The 22,055-nt window shown below is 38.3% G+C and overlaps 1 protein-coding gene across 1 annotated transcript in view; it reads right to left on the bottom strand.

The window, feature by feature from the left end:
- Positions 1–22,055, bottom strand: part of FRYL (FRY-like) — a 176,602-nt gene that overhangs the window by 128,977 nt on the left and 25,570 nt on the right. Inside the window, exons 5-10 of the mRNA XM_006872668.1 lie at positions 8,990–9,069; positions 8,536–8,616; positions 6,640–6,808; positions 6,256–6,348; positions 5,248–5,346; positions 3,991–4,092 (exon numbers count right to left, since the gene is read on the bottom strand). Coding sequence (XP_006872730.1) covers positions 3,991–4,092; positions 5,248–5,346; positions 6,256–6,348; positions 6,640–6,808; positions 8,536–8,616; positions 8,990–9,069 — 624 coding nt within the window. The remainder of the gene's footprint in view (positions 1–3,990; positions 4,093–5,247; positions 5,347–6,255; positions 6,349–6,639; positions 6,809–8,535; positions 8,617–8,989; positions 9,070–22,055) is intronic.

The following is a 22,055-nucleotide window of genomic DNA, read 5'->3' as shown; positions in this document are numbered from 1 at the left end:
CTCAATTGTTGAGTTTTTGGTCACACCATGCAAATATACTTTATAGCACCTTAAATTTATATATAAATTAAAGACATCCTAAATTGATTCGGGTCTTAAGCAAACCAAAGATTACATCATTTTCGAAGTCAAAATTTTTATCTAATTTGAATGACCAAATTTGTAACATGAAAATTTAAAATTCAATGATAGAAATATATAACAGAATTTTGCTATGTCCATCAAGTAAGATTTTTGACAGCTATCATTTTTTGTGATAAAAATAGCTAATTTGTCAAGGCAACATTTTTTGCATGAACAATTCAATGACACTAATAATGTCTTTCTTGTTATGCAACTATAAGCCCTATCTTTTTCCAAATGATTCCACCAACAACAACAACAGAAACTCAGGACCTTCGGAGGCAGCAATCATTCTGAAGTTCCTTCTCTTTTCTCTGCTGTGAAACCCAAAATGTTGTTGTTGTTGTTATGTGCCGTGGAGTCATTTCCAACTCATAGCGACCCTGTACAGGGTTTCTGAGGCTATAAATCTTTACGGGAGCAGAAAGCCTCATCTTTGTTCCATGGAACAGCTGGCAGTTTCGAACTGCTGGCCCTGAGGTTAAGAGCCCAATTTGTAACCACTATACTACCAGAGCTCCTTGAAACCTAAAATAGGATTTCCTTGAACCTCTACCCAATAGGAAACAAGTTTTAACCACAACCATTCTCCAAGGTCATATTGAAAATCTAATCTAATTGCTCCTTAACTTCATTGGAAAATATTTTTAAATGATTCATGTATAACAGCTGTTGTAGATAATGTAAATTAGGCAGACTATCTCAACTCTGAGAGTGAGGGTAAAGAATCAGCATTCAATATTATTTCTACCTCTTCAATTCATCTCCCGGGAGGGCACATTAAATTAAAGCTTCTGAAGAATGTTTCTGCTGTGTGCTACTCTTCTGTTTTACGATACTAGAAGCAGGTTTGGATAAATACATTAGACATGCGATGCAACAGTGGATAAAGAGAGAAAAAAAAAAAAAAAACCACACAAAAAACCCCACACTTCAAGAAGATAAAGCAATATTTTACTTTGTAATGTCAACAAAACTCACCTGGAGTGTTTCTATTTGTTTTCTGATACTGTTGTTAGATGGCATCTAAATAAAGCAATGTGAACAGCAAACAGAACATGAGATGCAGAACATGCATGTTAGATGAAAATAAGCACAAAACAAGACAGCTCTTCACTAAGGTCTCTATTTAGAAGAAATTTGAAATTTCCAAGAAAGTAGCCAGAAACACTACGGAGGGAAAAAATTCCCACAATCTGGACATCATAAACTGCATCTATAATCTTCAAATTAAGAGAAAAAAGTCAAACTATTGAACTACCTAATTTTTCTCTCATAAATACTGTACTTAGGTTCAAAAAAAACTTCCAAATTCTAAGGGTAAATAAGCATACATTGTATGGGGGGGAGGGGGGATCTCTAAATTAATCTTATATAATCTCAAACTCTTTTTCATTCCTGTGGTTCTCTTTCAATTATTAATCAGAAACTTTATAATTACTTTTTACAACAGCACTCAAATTGATTTTAAGATGTGGGAGTAGGAAACTACCCAATTCTGCCTGCCTGAAGGAAAAAAAGACTTAACATCTTCAGTGAAACTCTCTCCCAGGCAAGTTATGGGCACATAGAATTAAAGTTCCATTTTCCATGGTCACCAACTGAAAACAAACAAACAAACAAAAACTGGTCTGGGAAATTTTTTTAGAAACTATAAAGAATTTTAAAGTTCCTTGAAAATCCATCAAATTTATTCTTATGACTATAGATAATAATACCTTTTTAATATCCCAGAATTATAACCAATACTCCTCCTTAAAATATTAGGTACACCAATATTCCCTTGTATACTCAAGAGTAATATAGTGGAATTGCAAAGGCCACGAGTTATGGAACTGGAAGGATCTGGAACAAATCCTCTCTAGCACCGGTCAGCTCCCTAAACACGGACTACTGAATTTATCTTTTCTAGCCTCGATTACAGTGAGGATTAAATGCCATACTGTAGTTAGAGATTCTAGCATACAGTAAATATTAGCACCAATCACTGTTAAGCAGTCGTGGGCCTAATAAAGAGAAAATCGTTATATATATATATTTTAATCAAGCAAATATCTGAATCAAAATCAATTAAGACTTTGACTTTCAACCAATTTTTTCCTTCATACAATACAGCTTAGGTTTGCCTTGAATGCTCAACTCTTTCCCTCAACTATGGAACGCAGTTACAGTATCAAAAACACATTAAAGCAGAAGCCAACATATAACATTTCTGCTGAATAGAGCCTTAATGTAAGTTAAGGGTTAATGGCCAAGACAACTATATTCCATTTATTCATGCTAAGTGGCTCTTATCTCCGTTAGACTGCCAGACTGACATACCCATCAATGAAAACGGATAACATGCCAGAAATATTTAACAGGAGGTAAGGGTTCAAAGGAAACAAAGCATTTTAAATGAAAGCCTTAAAACAACAACAAAAAAATTAAAAGTTAAAGCACTGCGAAAGTATTGCAAATGTGTTAGGTGGAGACGTATATGTATATATAGCATATATACATATATATAATTTCGACAAGCAACAGAAAAGTATGAATTGTCATGAAACAAAGCACTCTCCCAGAAACCTCTGAATGTGTGTCTTAAACTACTTTATTAAGAGTAGGAACAATCAAACCACCCCAAAAAAGGTCAAATCCATGTAAGTTCCTAGGATTGTAGGAGTTATGAAAGTGAGGACGGAAATAAGTATAAAATAATTAATTGAATACAATTTATTTTCCAGATGCATGATATAAAGAACTTAAGCAAAGAAGACATGTATCAATTCTTAATCCAAATGTGAATAACATTAATGTGTTTCTAGGAGGAAAATAAGCCAAGAATGTTTTTCAAAGAGCTATACTTTCTGTATGCCTTAGTAAGAAATTAGGGCAACTTTCAAAACGATCAATACAATTGTGAACAAGGTAGACAGGATGCGGTTTAACAGTGGCTTTTCCCTTTAATAGGAGGGATAAGCCAGTCCTATTTCTCACCATGACACCGTGAGCTACAAGTCAGCGCCGTGACTTCATTATCTTCAAAATGTAACGTGTAAATCTTGGCCCTAACTTAGAGGTGTATCGGGAAACAAAATGGCCTGTCAATAGTGTTTTTATAACTTGTAAACAAATATTCAAATAGGCTCATTTCATTGTACATGAAAACAATCTTCAAATCAAGCATTCACACGCATGCAGAGAAGGCCTTTCCCCACATTCTGTGTTCCTCAGACATCCCCTCTGCTCCTAAGCAAAGACTAAAGGATCCTGCACAGCAACCTAGGACGATAATAAACCTTTAGTCTCACACTTTTGTCTTCAATACTAATAGAGACTGAACATGGAGGTGCAGATAGCGTTGGTATCTTTGATTAAGTCAGAATCAGTCCTGCGGCTTTTACATCCACTGGGTTCAGTAGCACATTTTTGGATTTGGCTGGGCATGTCTACATTAAATGTGCTTTTAGTGGTATTTTATTATCAGAGTCTTATTTTCATGCTGCTCAGATTTAAGTCACCATTACTGAATTTTCCCAAAACACAAACACTAAGTACACCAAGAGGTTTTGGGGAGGTCAATCAATACTCCAGAATTCTAAGTGAACTGATGACTAACAAATCCTTTTAGATCAAAGATAATAAATAATCAATGAATATGCACAATCTTGCACTCATGAAAACAAACTAAATACTCAATCAAAAGTTTACTCATGTTTCCCTATAGAAAGAAGTTGGTACACACAAAGAAAGGATTGTGACAATGCATTACTATTCAAATGGACCAAAAGTAACAAACGTTTCATTACATACTTTACAATATATACGCATAAATAAATCTATCACAGTCAGTATTCCTGGGTCAGAAATGAGCTTGTGTCTTACCTTTAAATGTGACAAACAGTTCTGTAGGAAAATATGCCAGTTATTTAAAAAAAACTGTTTCTGGCTGACACACAAAAGGCAGGTAATGAGTGGGTATAAAGCCTATAGGAGATAGGGAAAAGAGAATTAATGTTTTCATGGAAAAGTACCGGTCTGGCAAATTATATCTCATCTCTTCTCACAACAAATAAGGAGATGAAAAGAATCTTTTATACAGTTTTCCCACTTGTAAGAAGTCTCATAATCTAACAAAGAGAATAAATAAATAAATAAATAAATAAAAAACAACCCCACAAAATAAATATTCTGTAAGAACAATGCCCTGAACGCTGATGCCTCCCTGAATCAGAACGTGTTTTTCTTTTCTCTGGATCTATGAGGACTCCTGGTGTCATCAGCACTGGACTGCAAGCCACATGGTTGGCAGTTCAAACCCATCAGCTGCACCTCAGAAACCCCGTACAGGGTCACTATGGGTTGGAATCGACTTGATGGCATTTAACAACATCAGTCCTTCAGCCAGGACAGTGGTTATGAGCACAGGCTATGGGATCAGACCACCGACTGGCATTAAATTCTGAATGCTCTATCTGCCTGCTGGACACCTTTAGGGAGGACACATGAAGTTCTCTACCCTTATTTCCTAAAGTAAGGCCGAGGCCAATAACCACAAGAATTCCTTAGGGTTGTGAGGCTTCAATTAAGACAAAGAATGTAAAGTACTTAACTCAATGCCTAGAACACTCAGTGTTACTTATTATTATTATTATATCTCTAGGTTAGGTGGTCAAATAGTTTCCTAACTCTCAATTTCTCCAGGCTACATAAAAATTCACAAACTTTAAAAAGCTATGCAAAGTGGAAAAAAATGCCTCAAACCTCTGGAGAAAAACGTGATTAGGCAGAGAATCGTTCCTAAAATAACCTGATGCTTTAGAATACAGCTGATTATAATGTAAAAAAAGTAACTTATGGTTTAATATAAGCCCACGTTCAATATTTTCCTTATTATAGTACATAATTTAAAGTGCCTGTCAAGACTAAGAATAAAATGTGAATAATCTATCAAATGCAGAATTAAAAAAATTAAGAAAGATGAACAGAAGCAAATATATATGTGAAATTTTCCCTTGTCTTGCACTTTGGATATTCTACAATTTCAGGATTCACAACTCTTTTTAGCTGTGCACTGAATCCACAGATCAACTCCTAAAGTTCCCGACTGAAAATGTAAAGGTTCAAACTGGTTTCCAATACCAATGAGTGCTTCTTTCTGGAGCTCAGTTCAAAAGTAGTCTGATAAAGCATCTCCACAAAATTTTTCAAACAGGGAACATTCACTTCATTTTTAACAGCCTAGGTAAAAAAGATAATACAGAAAAGAAAGAAAATGTTCAAAAAACTTAATACCACGATTAAAAGAATTTTCTGTAAAGGTTTTTAATTTGTTATTAATTCATCAAATATCTCACTTAAATATTATAATGTGCAAGGAACCCTGGTGGCACAACACTTAAGTACTCAGCTACAAGCCGAAAGGTTGGAGGTCCAAACCAACCCAGAGGTTGCGTGGGAGAAAGACCCAGCAACCTACACCCAAAAAGATTATAACCCAGAATTCCCCAGTGGCAAGTATATTGTATTTACACCATGGAAAGTTTCAACAGACCTATTCTCTGAGATATTTGAGCAGTCATATTTTCTAAATAAAGTAGAATATATAATCTGACAGATAAAATAATTGTTATGGCAACTACAGAATATTTTAAATCAGGATAGCCCAGCAAATTCCCAGATACATGCAGCATTTCTTCCCAAGGTACTCGAGACAACCATCACAGCTAGCTTGTTAAAACTCTCCCCTACTGACAATGCCTGAAATTTAAGGTCCTGGGTTGTTCTATCAATTAAAAGATGGGCCAATGGTCATTTTGCGATTTGTCTATTAACCATTTTTCCCAAAGCCACAATTCATTCTAATTTTCCACTTAATTTGATTTCTGTGAGGTTACCAGAAAGTAAGAAAATTTCATGTGGCAGCTTCAGCCAATAAAAGGAAGTGATTCCTGAGAAATGGGAAAGCAGCGAGGGAGTCCTTCAATGGCACCAGCTTTACTGCCTTGTGAGAGCTTGCAGGCTTCAGTGCAGGGAAGGAGAGCACAGGAGAGCCTGGCAGCTACCTCGACGGGAGATGAAGAAACCCAGTGTTGGGGCAGACTTCCTCAATGAAAAGCACTTTTAAATTTCACATAAAAATATACTTACAGCAGCGACAGGGATAAGAATCTCCACAAATAAACCAGCAAGTGCATGTTTTATATCTTTATCTTTTACTTCTAAAAAATACTGAGCACATTCCTTGAAGGGGGGAGAAAAAAAAAAGTCTATTAGATAGATTTAAAAGAATGGATAATATCAGAATGGTTTTGTGAGTACTCTTTGCCACTTTATAAAGTTTGGCAAAGGTCAAAAAATCCTCAGACTTAAAAAATTTTAAAAAGGCATTTCATACTTGTGATCATTTAACAATTGGAATAAGACATTAATTAGTAATGATGCTGGTGATGCACCTTTTGTTTGTTTGAAGGAGTAAGAACCACCACTGTGAGGGTTAAGCCTAATCACTGCCAGCGAAAAGAGGAGTCTCACCTGCATAAACTGAAACGATGCTTCGAAATCTTCTACAGGATACATTTTCACCCGGAAAAATTTCATTCCCATGATCAAGCTGATGACACTTTGTACCACATGTGGGCTTTGCTCCTTTTGTCGCAGTTCTTTTAACTCTGTCACAAACTTCTTCCTTACAGCCTGAAACCTTGAGGGAACACACGGATATGCCATTTAGATTCAACTGAAAACATGAATTTTTCCACCTCACATTTAAGGGTGAGGCCACAAGGTGTTTAACACCTAAACGTAATTTCCTTTCCCTAATTTTCTCATCAATTTACCAGAGGTACGATACATTCGTTATTTTAAACAGGCGGTTGTTCATTTACTTTAGAAACTCCTTAGGGCTCCCAAACAGGATCTCATTATTTCTAGAATATCAGCAATAAAGCCCCACTGTTGGAGCTGCCAGCTGTCACTGAATTGGCCTCGACTTAGAGCAATCCCAATGGACAGTAGGATTGGACTGATGTAATCCACAGGGTTTTCACTGGCTGATGTTTTGGAAAGTAGATCACCAGGTCTTTCTTCCTATTCCATCTTAGTCTGGAAGTTTCCCTGACACCTGTTCAGCATCATAACAGCCCGGAAGCCTCAACCAGCAGAGAGTGGTTGTGCTGAGGGATAGAATCTAAGTCTCCTACATGGAATGCGAGAGTTCTACCACTAAGCCATAATGAATCATTTTATCATGATAACAGTAAAATCAAATAACCCACTTATAAAACATATCCGTAGGATGTCTCCAATTTTTCTGGCTTTTTTTTTTTTTTTTTTTACAATTTTAGTTATTTGGAGAATAGATTGGAGACTTAATATTAAAATGCTAACTACTAAACATTAACTATAATTTTGCTTGCTCTACAGTAGCATTTATGCTGATTTTAGGACTGGAGACTCTTTTTTTTAAAGAATCCAAGGAAATCTGAAATGATGTGGCTTCTTTTTCCTTATAAAGTTCCCAGTAGCAACAAAAGAGATATAAAATCTTGCACAGTCTCTAGAACAACCACAAGAGGCTAAAGACATATATTTGTTTATTATTTACTATAATGATGGGTGAATGCAATTTAATGATTATAAGTTCCAACGAATAACACTGTTTATGGGGTAATTGAGTATCATTCCCTTTTGGTATCTGTTTAACGTATGCAAAGCTCTGCTGATTACCAAGATGATTAGAAGATACTGCACTGCTATCTCAAAAATAAAAGCATTCAACTGCAAAGTAATAAAAATAATTAGTAGTTCTGTAAGACTTCTCAAGAACACATCTTTAAAATACTTCTATAACTGTGAAAAATGAAGAATAAGAGAGTCTGACGGCTATTCTTGGCAGTTTCTAACTTCCAGGATTTACACACTGATGGAAAATTCTAGAAAAATGAAACGTTGTGAAACTCAGATATGGAAATTACTTTAAAGATCCTCTAAGGAACAGGACTGCTAAGTAAAACAAGATGACAACAGGCTTTATAATCACAATATAACAAAAACAAAAAAATATAAACATCAATATCTATTACATAATTAATCATTGTTGTTGTTAAGTACCATCGAATTGGTTCAAACTCACAGCGACCCAGTATAGGGGTTCTGAGGATCAATGAGTGTGTTTCAACCACTGAACTTGCTGTCCCATCCCTATTCTCCACACCAGGACTCCATAATTAACAACTGTTGTTGTTAAGTGTTGTAGAGTCGGTCCCCACTCATAGCGACCCGGTATAGGGTTTGCAAGGAGCAGCTGGTGAGTTTGAACTGCTGACTTTGTGGTTAGCAGTCCAGTGCTTATCCTACAGTGCCACATAATTAATAACAGAGCTTTCTAAAAGGCAAATCAAATCAATATTACTGATCCAAAAGACTTACTTTGATTGGGCAAGAACCCCTATCACCTCTGCATATAAATCTGCAATAATATGCACATTCCCAGTGTTGGTTCCTGAATATCTGAAACAAGAGAACAAAGGAAATAGCTCATTAAATGTTTCTGCAACCTCTTTCTTTATAAAATTTGAAAATTCTTTAATAGAATGCTGTATCATTTTCTCTGTGCAATTCTTTATAGGATAACAAAAATGACATAAATTTTCTTCCATCCTTAGATCACAACTTGTGATGAAATTAAGATCTCAGAGACTTATAAATCTAATCCATAGTGTCAAGAATTATTTTTACAAAGCATTTTGTGTGGATTTATAAGAAATGGGAAGATAATTGCTTTGAACTCTAAAAAACAAATGATCTATGAAAATTCATATATATATAAACAGTCTAAACCTGTACAGTGGAGAAAAGCAAAGCCCCAAATTATTTTACTTACCCTTCCTTATGTTTAAAGTGCTTAAAAGCTAAGTTTAGAACTTCATGAACTAAGGGATCGGGCACAGGATGAACAGGAATCTAGAGTAACAATAAAAAATATGTATTATCATATAAGTAAGACCTAAATAGGTTGTAACTTCCATGAATATGTCATCAATTCATCTAATTAAATGAATAAACTGAAATTTCAGTGCATGATTAAATAATCTGTAAATCTTTTCTTTTTCTAAGAATCTTATTGTTTTCTCTAAGAATCTAGTCATTCACCAAATTAACAGACTCGAAATTTAAGAATTCTGGTGTGTCACTGAAGTATAAGCTTTGGAGTACTAACGGCAATGCTGGCAATTCAAATCTACCAGGCGCTCCTTGGAAACCCGATCTATAAAGGGTCACTGTGTGTCGGAACCAACACTCCAGAGCACTTAACAACAGCAAGTTTAGGTTTCCAATCATAAATCATTAAATTATGGATGATTTCTGTGTGTGTTGGTAGGGAGAGTAGCCAATGCTACTGTTTCTAGGCTAAAAGGGACACATTTACATTTTTCCCTATAACCTTTGTATTGAGCCAACCCCATTCTTCGTTTAGCCTGGTTTTCAACTAGAAACAGTGGTCGGTCACAAGGGATACCTTCTTTCTCAATAATTTAAAGTTGTTTGTGACTTTATGGTAATTAGAAATTGGTTTATCAAATATCCTTGTTTTTGTTAAATTGTATTAAAAAGTACATGTAAAACAAATGAAATATTTAAGCCAGAAAGTTCCTTCTCTTCCTTCATATATTGTTGTTGGTGTTGTTAAGTGCTGTTGAGTCAATTCCAATTCATAGTGACCCTGTATAGGGTTTCCAAGGAGTGCCTGGTAAGCTTGAACCGCCAGCCTTGAGGTTCAAACCAATCACGCAGTCCAGGGCATTAACCCCACAGCACCAAACCAGGACCCCTTCTTCATATATAATCACTCTATGTCTTATAAGTCTGCATCTTGCTAGACTTCATCCTTTACCACACACACACCTTCCCATGAGTTCCTCCTTACACATGCTAACAGCCATGTAATACAAGTGAGTCCTGACTTCGAACAGACCTACTAACTGTAACAGTTGTGCTCACTGAACTATGTATAGTTCTATGGAAAAGGATTCAAAAAGAGTAACTACTGAGACAGAGTATGCAAGTTGTCTCGGATATATGCTCTTACTTCTACAGATGTGTGTATGCTCCTGTTAAACAAGTCAAGTCCTGAGGTTTGATACTACAAGATCCCACTTTTTTCTTCAGCAATACCTTGGTTATTCTTGGCTAATTAACCTTCCACATTCAATTTAGAGCCATCATTTCAAGATCCATAAAAACTGCTATGATTTTTATTAGAGTTGCACTGAACTTACAGATTAATTCAGGGATAATTTTATTCTTTTATATCTGCATTCAATAGCTTTTACATTTGTTTACAGGTTTTCGGTAGAGCATTATTAACTTTCTGTTTATGTCCTTTGTTAGAATTATTCCTAAGCCAATAAATTCTATGAGATACTTAATTTCACTAATGATGAGAATGGAAAGAACACACGAGATAATATTTTACACCTATTTGTAAGACAAAAATTAAATCTGGCAATACCAGGTAAAGTAGGGATAATGTAAATGTGTGACATTTCCTACACATTGCTGGTGTGAAGATAAAGCAATGTAAACAAAGCCTGAAACCTAGTACTTATACTCCTTGAAAGGCTTCAGAAATTCACGGGAAAATTCGTTATCTTTTTAATTTAATTTTTCCATGAACTTTTTTGATGATCCCCTTATATATATCCAACAGAAATTTGTGTAGCTGCCCACTATTATGTGTGTACAGTAATACTACTTTGACATTGATAAAAGCAAAACCAGAAACAACCAAAATATCTACTGAATGTGGGATTTGTTAATTTTAAAATATATTTTGAAATGCAATATCTTACAGCTAGGAAAATAATAACCTACAATTACATATTCATGGATTAATTTTTTAGGAGCATAATGTCATATTTAAAATAAAAATAAGTCCCAGAGGACAACAAATAGTCTGTTACCATTTTTTAAAAGCTCCGAATGAATAAAAATCTAGTAACTGTTGAAACATACATTTAAATACACGTTCTTAAAAATTTAAGAGATAAGTAAAATGAAAGAAAAGGAGGTAGAGGAGGGAACCAGGAAAGATTCACATAAGTTTTAAATTCTAGGTCATGTTACTCAGAAAATTCTTGGACAGGTGGTTGTTGTTGTTAGGTGCTATCGAGTCGGTACCGATCCATAGTGACCCCATTCACAGCAGAACGAAACACTGCCGGATCCTGAGCCAACCTCACTACTGTTACCACACTTGAACCCATTGATGCTGCCACTTTGCCAATTCATCTCGCTGGAGGTCTTCCTCTTTTTCTTTGAGCCTCCACCTTACCAAGCAAGATATCCTTCTCCAGCGACTGATCCCTCCTGACAATATGTCTGAAGTATGAGAGATGAGTTTGGCCATCCTGGCCTCCAAGGAGCACTCTGGCTGCACTTCTTCCAACACAGATCTGTTGGTCCTTTTGGCAGCCCATGGAACTTTCAATATTGTCCTCCAACACCATAACTCAAATGCATCCATTCTTCTATGGTCTTCCTTATGCACTGTCCAACTTTCACATGCATATGAAGTTACTGAAAATACCATGGCTTGGGTCGGGCACACCTTAGTTCTCAAACTGACATCTTTGCTCTTCAACACTTTAAAAAGGTCTTGTGCAGCAGATTTGCCTAACGCAATACATCGTTTGATTTCTTGACTGCTGCTTCCGTGAGTGTTGATAGTTGATCCAAGAAGAATGAAGTCCTTGACAACTTCAATCTTTTCTCCGTTGATAAGAATGTTGTTTATTGGTCCAGTGGCTTATGTAAGTGTTAAATAATAAATTAACAAATACACAGACAGCCATGCAAAGACCAAAGGTGACAGTGAATCTACAGTCATGATTTATCTAATTCTGAAGATCCGAGGTCCAATTTTTTTAAAAAAGGAATTACATAACTGTTTAAAATGTTTGAACAATGTAGACTACAGAACACTTCATAGATGGTGGTGGTGGTTATGTGCCGTGGAGTCGGTTCTGACTCACAGCGACCCTGTACAGGGTTTCCGAGGCTGTAAATCTTTACAGGAGCAGAAAGCCTCCTCTTTCTCCTGCGGAACAGCTGGTAGTTTTGAACTGCTGACCTTGCGGTTCACAGCCCGATTCATAACCACTATGCTACCAGAGCTCCTTACTTCATAGATACTGGGACACTGAATATCTCTATTAAAATGTCCATTTCACAGACAAGGGGACATTTTAATAGAGATATTAAATGAAGCTACAAAAGCAACAAACTATATCAAGAAAGATAATAGCCAAGAGTTGCAATTACTCTTGAATTGCAATTGGAATGTTGCTTGAGGGTTTGATGAAGGAGAGCTTGGTATAGAAAATGGAGGTAATTTATGTCTTACAAAGATAATCAAAACTCCTCAGGAGGAGGATGAATTTACTCCTCAGTAATAATAAGGAACTATGTCAAATGTGAAAGGCATGAAAAATGCATACGATGCTGGGTGATATGACATAAAGACAAATACTGTATGAGAGAGTAAAGCTGTACAAAGTTTTAAAAAAAGGGGGGGGGGAAGGTTTTCTTGATTTTAAAAAAATGAAAATTGGATAAAAACAGGATATTAGCGTAGTTTTCCCCACAAAAATATTTGTTAATTACAAAGGGCAAAAGATAACCTCATGGAAATGTGTGTGAATTGTTGAATAGAAAACTAATCTCCTCTGTAAACTTTCACATGACTCACAAAATGTTAAAAAAAAAAAAAACACACACCAAAAAAAGCATAGGAGTGGTAGTGGTGATTACATGCCATGGAGTCAGTTCCAACTCACAGTGACCTGGTACAGGGTTTCCCACGGCTGAAAATCTTTACCGCAGCAGAAAACCTCATTTGTCTCCCATGGAGCAGCTGGTGGATTCAAACTGCTGACACTGAGGTTAGCTGCCCAACTAGTAACCCACTGCACTATCAGGGCTACTGAGGCAAATGAGCAGCCACAACTAAATTCAAGACCTGCAATGGGGGTGGGGGCATACAAGAACCCTAATAAATAGTCAATCATTTACACTTATTCATCTCAAGGAGTTCATTACATAAACAAGACACTGAGAATATTGGTATCACTTTCAAAACACTGTCCTGAGCAGAGGGCGGGCACAGTAGCTGGCACAATTCTTAAAGGTTCAAATGCAACTTTTATTCTATGACTAAAGGTTGTGGCCTTCTCTTGCCTAAATGGCTCGGTATTTACTCTTAACTATGAGGTTGCTGTGAGTTTGAATCCACCTTACTGCAAAGGGATTAACAGGAGGACCAGAAAGAGCATTCATCTTACATTTTCTAGAAACAGGGAATGCCCCAAATGACTGAATCTGGAATGCGATCTAAGAAATCGACTAAGAAGGAGATTCTTACACTTCTGGATCACAAAATGACATAGGGAATAAGCAAGGAAGCAGCAGTAATCCCAACTCTACCTTTCTAGATCTAAGAAAATCTTTTGTCTACTCTTTCTAAAAGTACCAGGACAACTCAGAAAATAAATGAAGCTTTTGAATCGGTCTATAAAGGCCAAGACTACAAACACCATGTTAAAATAGGGCAAAACTGGACTTTATCCTACTTGAGACTCCAGTAGTCTAAAAGTCTTTCCTTTAGTTCCAACTGGGAAATACATATTTTATACACAGAATTTCTAGAGCAATTGTTGCCTTCACTGTTAGGTGCCACAGCGCCAACCTCACAATTGTTGCTAAGCCTGAGCCCACTGCTGCCACCACTGTGCTAAGCCATCTTGTTGGAGCTCTTCCTCTTTTTTTCTGATCCCCCACTTTACCAAACATGATATCCTTCCGAGGGACTGGTTGGTCCCTCTTGATAAAATGTCCAAAGTATAAGAGACAAAGTCTGGCCATACTGGCTTCCAAGGAGCATTCTGGCTGTATTTCTTCCAACACAGATCTATTTGCTCTTTTGGCAGTCCATGGTACTTTTGATAATCTCCAACACCGTAACTCAAAAGCATCAATTCTTCTACAGTCTTCCCTATTCACTGTCCAACTTTCACATGCATGTGAGGTTACTGAAAATATCATGGCTTGGGTCAGGCGCACCTTAGTCCTCAAACCAACATCTTTGCCTAATGCATCATTTGAATTTTTAACGGTTGCTTCCACGAGTGCTGATGGTTGATCTTAGCAAAATGAAGTCTTTGACAACTTCAATCTTTTCTCCATTGATAAGAATGCTGTTTATTAGTCTGGTAGTGAGGATTTTTGTTTTCTTTACATTGAAATGCAACCCACACTGAAGGCTGTGGTCTTTGATCTTCATCAGTTAGTATTTTTAAGTCCTCTTCGCTTTTACCAAACAAGGTTGTATTATCTGCATATCACAGATAGCTAATGAGTCTTCCTCCAATCCTGATGCACATTTTTCTTCCATATCAATTTTGACAATTTTCCATTTTCCTAGCTCTTCCCCAGTAGTACTTTGAATGCCTTCCAACCTGAGGGGCTCATCCTCTGGCACTAGATCTGACAATATTCTGGGTGCTCTTCGTCATGTTTCAATAATTAATGTTCTGGTGCTGACAGTGTTCCACTGCTATTTATAAGGTTTTCAGTGACTAACTATTCAGAAGTGTCCATCTCTCCTTCTTCCAAGTCTGTCTTCTGCGAGCTCAGCTAACGCCTATCCACCATGGGTGATCCTTCTGTTATTTAAAATATCTGTTGCATCGCTTCCAGAATCACAGCAGCAGGCAAGCCACCACAGTACGACAAACTGGCAGACAAGTAGTGGTCTGTAGCAATTCGGGTTATTTAACTACGGTTTTATGATGAGTTACATAATTAGAAAGCTCTTTCTTAATCTGTTATAGACAACCACAACCCATCATTATAAAAGTATATGTCACACAGTTTTGATGTAGGTATTTCAGAATACTTGTTGGCAAACTACTAAGTATGGGAATAGTAATCTTTTCCTTGGTAGCCTGTGATCACATTCTTGATCTCATAAAACTAAAAACAGTATTCCCAACAGTGTTCTAATTTGTTATGGGAAACTATTATTAACTTGTTATATAATAAAAGAGTTCTTCATTATAATGAAAAGAAAAAGAAAACATGGTCTTTGGAATAGTCTCATGAAACACCAAAGCTTCTCTTTTAACTAGTTATGTAACCTTGGGTAAGTTTCTACTTATGCACCTGTTAATATGTTGTTGTTGTTGTTATGTGCCATGGAGTCAGTTCCCAGCATAAGGTTTCTGAGGCTGTAAATCTTTATGGGAGCAGAAAGCCTCATCTTCCTCCCACGGAACAACTGGTAGTTTCGAACTGCTGACATTGAGATTAGCAGCCCAATTCGTAACCACTACGCTACCAGAGCGCCTTATTAATATGCAGACAAGAGATTCAAGCCTATACTTATTAGCCCTGAGATAACACAAAATCAGGTGCATTATAATTAGAGATTGGTTCTTGTCCTCTCACCCTTTCAACTTTCCCCTGAAAGGGGTCAGGCCAAAAGGTTTATTACTTGTCAAAAATGGAAGGCAGACAAAGACAGAGAAATTGGGAGGGCAGCACTAGGTATGGGAATGGCAAAAATGGAACCCCGTTTTAGGGAATCAGAGAGGCAGATGGAGTAACCCTGAAGTCTCAGTCTTATCTTCTTGAATCAGGCCAACAAAATAAGCACCAAGATAACCATTTTACTCATAGTGATTTTGCAGGATGGGGTAGACCTGTCCCATGGGGTTCCCACGTCTGTCTATCTTTATGGGAGCAGACTGCCACATCTTCTTCAGATGAAGCAGATGGTGCATGGTTGATGCTGTAGAATATACACTGAACTGCAAGGTCAGCTGTTCAAACTTATCAGCTGCTCCTTGGAAACCAACCCTATACAGGGTTGCTAAGAGTCGGAACCAACTTGACAGAAGTTAACAACAAGAGATGGTGGATATGAGCCATGATCTTTTGGCTTGCAGCCAAGGGCTTAAAGACTGGACCATCAGGGCTCTGAGGCAGAATCCACTCTATGGGTTTGTAAGAAGATTACAGTGCTCACTACTGTTAAACTAAGGAGCACTGATAGCGTAGTGGTTACAAATCAGGCTGCGAACCACAAGGTCAGCAGTTCGAAACTGCCAGCTGTTTCGCGGGAGAAAGATGAGGCTTTCTGTTCCTGTAAAGATTTATAACCTCGGAAACCCTATACAACAGGGTCACTATGAGTCGGAACCAACCCCACGGCACACAGCCACCACTGCTGTTATATTCGAAGGCCCAGCCAGACACTAGATTACTCCCACTAGTATTGAAAACAGGACAGACTTGCTACCAGGTGATGGCAAAGTGTAGCTCACACCACCTCACACCCACTGCCATCCAGTGGGGTCCAACTTGGAGTGACCCTGTAGGACAGAAAAACTGCTCTAAAAAGTTTCCAAAGCCGTGAATCTTTAGGGAAGTAAGTGGCCTCATGTTTCTCCCCTGGATCAGCTGGTGGGTTCACACCACCAACCAACTGGTTGGCAACCTAACGCTTAATTCAATGTACCATCAAGCCTGTTGTAGTTAAGACTAGGATATTTAAATTAAGCAGCCTGCCTATTAGAACATGGGGCTGATCATGAAGACAGGCCCCAGACATTTCAGGAACATGGTAGTACTGCAACACTCCATTTTACATGCTTTAGTTTTTTTAGACCATAGGCTTCTTGTTGTTGTGAAGTGCCATCGAGTCAATTCTGAACCAGCTGTATTGGGTTTCCAAGGAGCAGCTGGTGAGCTTGAACCACTGACCCTGCAGTTCAAACGACTTCGCAGTCTGATGCATTAGCCCACATTGCCACACCAGAACTCCAGACCATAGGCTTACTACATTATAAAAACCATCCAATGCCATATAGTTGGATGTATGTGGTGCTGTGGGATAAAGCACTGGACTACAAAGTCAATTTGAACCACACGGTCAGCAGTTCAAACTCACCAGCTGCTCCTTGGAAACCCTTTATGGGGTTGCTAAGCATCAGAACCACCTCGACAGCACTTTAACAACAACCCCCACCATCAAGTTAGCTCCAATTCAGAGACCCTTTAGGATAGAGTAAAACAGTTCCTAGGGTTTCCCAGAGTGTATGTTTTTACAGGAGCTGTCTCATCTTTCTCCCACAGAGCAGCTTTGTGGGGTGGAATCACTGACCTTGTAGTTAGCAGCCAAATGCTTAACCTACTATGTGCTTTTACCATATTACTTTCATGACAGGGCTGCTGGTGTGTCCTATGCCAGAGATACAAAACATAAGCAAACTTACACCTATGACTTCTCTCAAATATTCTTTATTTGTCCTAGTTATGCCTGAAGTCCAGCAATTACAACTAGGACATGGCACGGCCATCCGGTATACCCTTTTTTAAAGAATGAATAATACAACTTTACTACTACTACCACCATAAGTGCTTTTCACATGTCTGTGTACCAGGTTCAAGGAACCCTGGTGGTACAATGGCTAAGCACCACTCTGCTGCTAAGCAGAAGGTCAGTAGTTCAAATCCACCAGTCACTCTGCAGGAGTCCTACATAGTGTGGAGTCAGAATTGACTTGTAGCAGTACTACTGCTTGTTTCTGGGTTTTGCTTTTTGAGGGGTGGGGCTTTGGAGCCGGGTCAAGTTAGGAATTTTTATATACATTATTAATAACACATATAACATTTCTAATGCATTTTACAGTCCCCAGTTTTACAAATGGAGTCCTGGTACAGTGCTGTGGGCTAAAGTACTGGACTGCAAGGTCTGTTAAACCACAAGGTCAGCAGTTCAAACTCACCAGCCACTCTTTGGAAACCCTATACAGGGTCACTATGAGTTGGGACCAATTCGAGAACAGCTGACAACAAATAACATCTTACAGATGAAGTCCTGATATGGCAGTATAGGATAAGCACCAGAACACCAACCACAAGATCTGCAGTTCAAACTCACCAGCCACACCTTGCAAACCCTCCCTATATGGATTGCTATGAGTTGGAATCAAGTAGATGGCTTAACATTTTATACATGGAGTCCTGGTGTGGCTTTGTAAGATCACCATTAGACTGCTAACTACAAGGTCAGCAGTTCAAATTCACTACCCATTCCATGGAAACTCTATTACTGTTAGGTATCACTGAGTCAGTTCCTACTTACAGTGATCCCATGCACAACAGAAGGAAACACGTCCTGGTCCTTCCCCATCCTCACAATTGTCATTACAGCTGAGCTGCTGTCACGGTCACAATCCATCTCATTGGAGGTCTTCCTCTTTTTCTCTGACCCTCCACATTACCAAGCATGATGTCCTGTTACAGGGACTGTTCCTTCCTGAAGTCTCCCCATCTAGGCTTCTAAGGAGCATTCTGGCTGTATTTTTTCCAACATACATTGGTTTGGTCTTCTGGCAGTCCATAGTACTTTTAATATTCTGCTCCAACAATATAATTCAAATACATTGAATTTCCTCTGGTCTTTTTGGGGGCTTATTCACTGTCCAACTTTTACATGCATAAGAGGTGATTAAAATTATCATGGCTTGGGTCAAGTGCACATCAGTCCTCAAATTGTTATCTTTGCTCTTAACACTTTAAAGAGGTCTTAAGCGGCAAATTTCCCTAATGCAATAATACATCATTTGATTTCTTGACTGCTGCTTCCATGAGTGTTGATTGTGGATCCAAGCAAAATGGAGTCTTTGACTACTTAATTTCTTTCCTCACTTAACATGATGTTATTTACTGGTTCAATTGTGAGGATTTCTGCTTTCTTTACATTGAGGTGCAATCCATATGGTGGGCTATGGTCTCCGATCTTCATCAATATTTTAAGGTCTCCTCACTTCCAGCAAGCAAGGTTTTATCATCTGCATCTCCCAGGCTGTTAATGAGTCTTCCTCCAATCCTGATGCCTAGTACATCTACATCTTCTTGGATTTTTCAGGTTGTCAACCTCAGCATACAGGTTGACAGGTATAGTAAAAGGATACAACCCTGGCACACAACTTTCCTAATTTTAAATCACTCAGTATCTCCTAGTTCTGTTCTAACAACTGCCTCTTGGTCTAAGTGCAGGTTCCTCGTGAGCAACTTTAAGTGCTCAGGAATACTCGTAGTTCACAGTATTAGCCAGAGTTTGTCATGACACACAAGAGTCGAACGCCTTTGCATAGTCAATAAAGCACAAACAAACATTTTTTTCTGGTATTTTCTGCTTTCAGCCAAGATCCATCATTAGCAATGATATCCATAGTTCCACTTCCTTTTCTGAATCCGACTTGAATTTCTGGCAGTCCCCTGTTGATGTACTATTGTAGTCATTGCCGTGAGTTGGAAATGACTTGATGGTACACTTAACAACAACAGCATTTTACAGACAAGGGAATTGAAGTTAGAAGGTTGGAAGTAAGTATGTCTCTAGAATATACAGTGCCCCAATTTCTGATATATGAAAATGTATTTGACAAATACACCACACAAGGAAAAATGATCTTTAAAAGGACAGTGAACAAATTCATTCCTCAGCAAAATCCCAAATAACCCCAAAAGTTATGAACTTTCAGGTCAATGCTAAATCTGGCAATACTCAGGGTCTTTTCAACAGACAGGAAAGACATCACCTAGCACGACAGTGCTGGTAAAACTTAAGAAAATAACTTAAAATGGCACACAAACTAGGTTTCCCACCCTTCTTGTTAGTTTCAAAGCATAAATGTGTGACTAACGTTTGGTAAGAAAGGAAAATGACTTCAAACTTTTTAAAACACTATATTCTTATTTGCGGGGCCCTGGTGGCACAGTGGGTTAAATAACAGGCAACCCAAGGCTGTTGTTGTTGTTAAGTGCCATCGAGTCGGTTCCGACCCATAGCGACCCTGTGCAGGGTTTCCGAGGGTGTAAATCTTTACGGGAGTAGAAAGCCTCATCTTTCTCCCACGGAGCAGCTGGTAGTTTCGAACTGCTGACTTTCAGGTTCGCAGCCCGATTCGTAACCAGTACGCTACCAGACCTCTGCTCCATAGGAGAAAGATGAGGCTTTCTGTTCCCGTAAAGATTTACATTCTCGGAAACCCTGTACAGGGTCGTTATGAGTCGGAACCAACTCCACAGCACTTAACCACCACCATAGGGTCACTATGAACAGACTCAACGGCACTTAACAACAACAACAACAACATCGGGTTACTATGAATAAGAATCAACATGACAGCAGTGGTGAATGCTGCTATTTAAAATGCTCTTATGCTGAGTTTTAAAGTCATACAGCTCTTTCGTACTAAGTTCAGTGGGCCTCAGCTGTTTTTGCTCATGATCCCAGAATTAGTCTCCTGGTTCTAAATAAACGAAACTAGTCCTCTATCATCCTAAATTAATTTTGCTCCCGTGGTGAGTTACTATATCTGTTTGGGAGTCCTGGTGTGGTGCTGAGGATAAGCACTAGACTACTAACTTCAAGGTTCAATCCTACCAACCGTTCCTTGGAAACCCCCTACAGAGTTGCTATGAGTCAGAACCAACTTGATGGCACTTAAGAAACAAACAAAAATCAATCTATGTATTTATTTACTTTGGTATTTCATGCATTCCTAACTAGAAACTTCAAAGGCAGGGAATGTACTGCTGTTATGCCACTTTATAGGCTGGAGAGTTGAGAATTCCAGAGCTGGGATAGGAAGATAAAGCAGCCTAGAAGAACTGGCTTTAGAATTCATTGACTCACGGCTGAGATTGGAATACCCCAGCACAAATCACAGCCTCAGGCTGGCCCGGGGTCAGGAGTTTTCCGCCCAGACGGCTCTCTTCACCTCTTCAACACTGAAGACCCTGGTGCCCACCTACGGGGATGTCATTTAAGCTTACTCTTCTTTTTTACAATGTGAACTGAGAGAAGGTTTACAGAGCAGATCATCAGTTTTACATTCAACAGATCATGTACTTTGTTTAATTTCAACGATAACAGCCCCCTACCTGGAGTCCTTGACTTGTGGTATATAGCACTACAGGATTAGCACTGGACTGAGAACAACAAGGTCGGCAGTTCAAACCCAACAGCTACTCCTTGGAAGCCCTATACAGTGTTGCTATGAGTCAGCAGTGACTTGACAGCACTTAACAACAACTACAACAACCCTCCAGTCAGTGAATTACAGGATTGAATTTCAATATATTAACATTAACCAAATTCTTTGTCTAACATGTTTTAATTAGAACTTTAATGTAATTTTACAAGATACTGACCATTTCACCTAATTTGGGACCACTAATTTTATCAGTCAGGATACAAGTTTTATTCCTGGAGTAGAAATATAAACTAGCTTTATAATCTTCCACAAGTCCGTACGACAAAGATCATTTCCTCATCTGTATAATGAACACTGGAGTCCTGGTTTAGCGCTGTGGGTAATGTGCTGGACTGCAATGTCGGTTTGGACCACAAGGTCAGCAGTTCAAGCTCACCAACCACTCCTTGGAAACCCCATCCAGAGTTGCTATGGGTCAGAACCAACGTGCCAGCATTTAACAACAACAGCATAATGCTTATGAGGCACTTGCCATGTACCAGGTATTCCTGAATTTAATCCTCATGATTACATAAAAAGATTATGAGTCAGGCTGCTAATCTGATGATGCTTTCTGCTCCTGTAAAGATTTATAGCCTTGGAAACCCTGTACAGGGTCGCTATGAGTCGGAACCAACTCCACAGCACACCACCACCACCATTATCATCTCTATATTACAGCAGGGGAAAGAGTTTAGGGTAAAGCTAAAGAGGATAGAGAGAAACACTGTAAACTGATGATATATAGCGGGGATAATAATCAATGTAATGAAACAAGCTATATGAATGGTTGAATGTGAAGCTGATGATGTGCCCTGTAAACTTTCACTCAATGCAAAA

The sequence above is a fragment of the Chrysochloris asiatica genome, unplaced genomic scaffold (assembly GCF_000296735.1).
Source record: "Chrysochloris asiatica unplaced genomic scaffold, ChrAsi1.0 scaffold00209, whole genome shotgun sequence".
Lineage (NCBI taxonomy): Eukaryota > Metazoa > Chordata > Mammalia > Afrosoricida > Chrysochloridae > Chrysochloris > Chrysochloris asiatica.
Note: the sequence above shows the minus strand (reverse complement) of the source record. Positions and strands in the feature narration are given on the sequence as shown.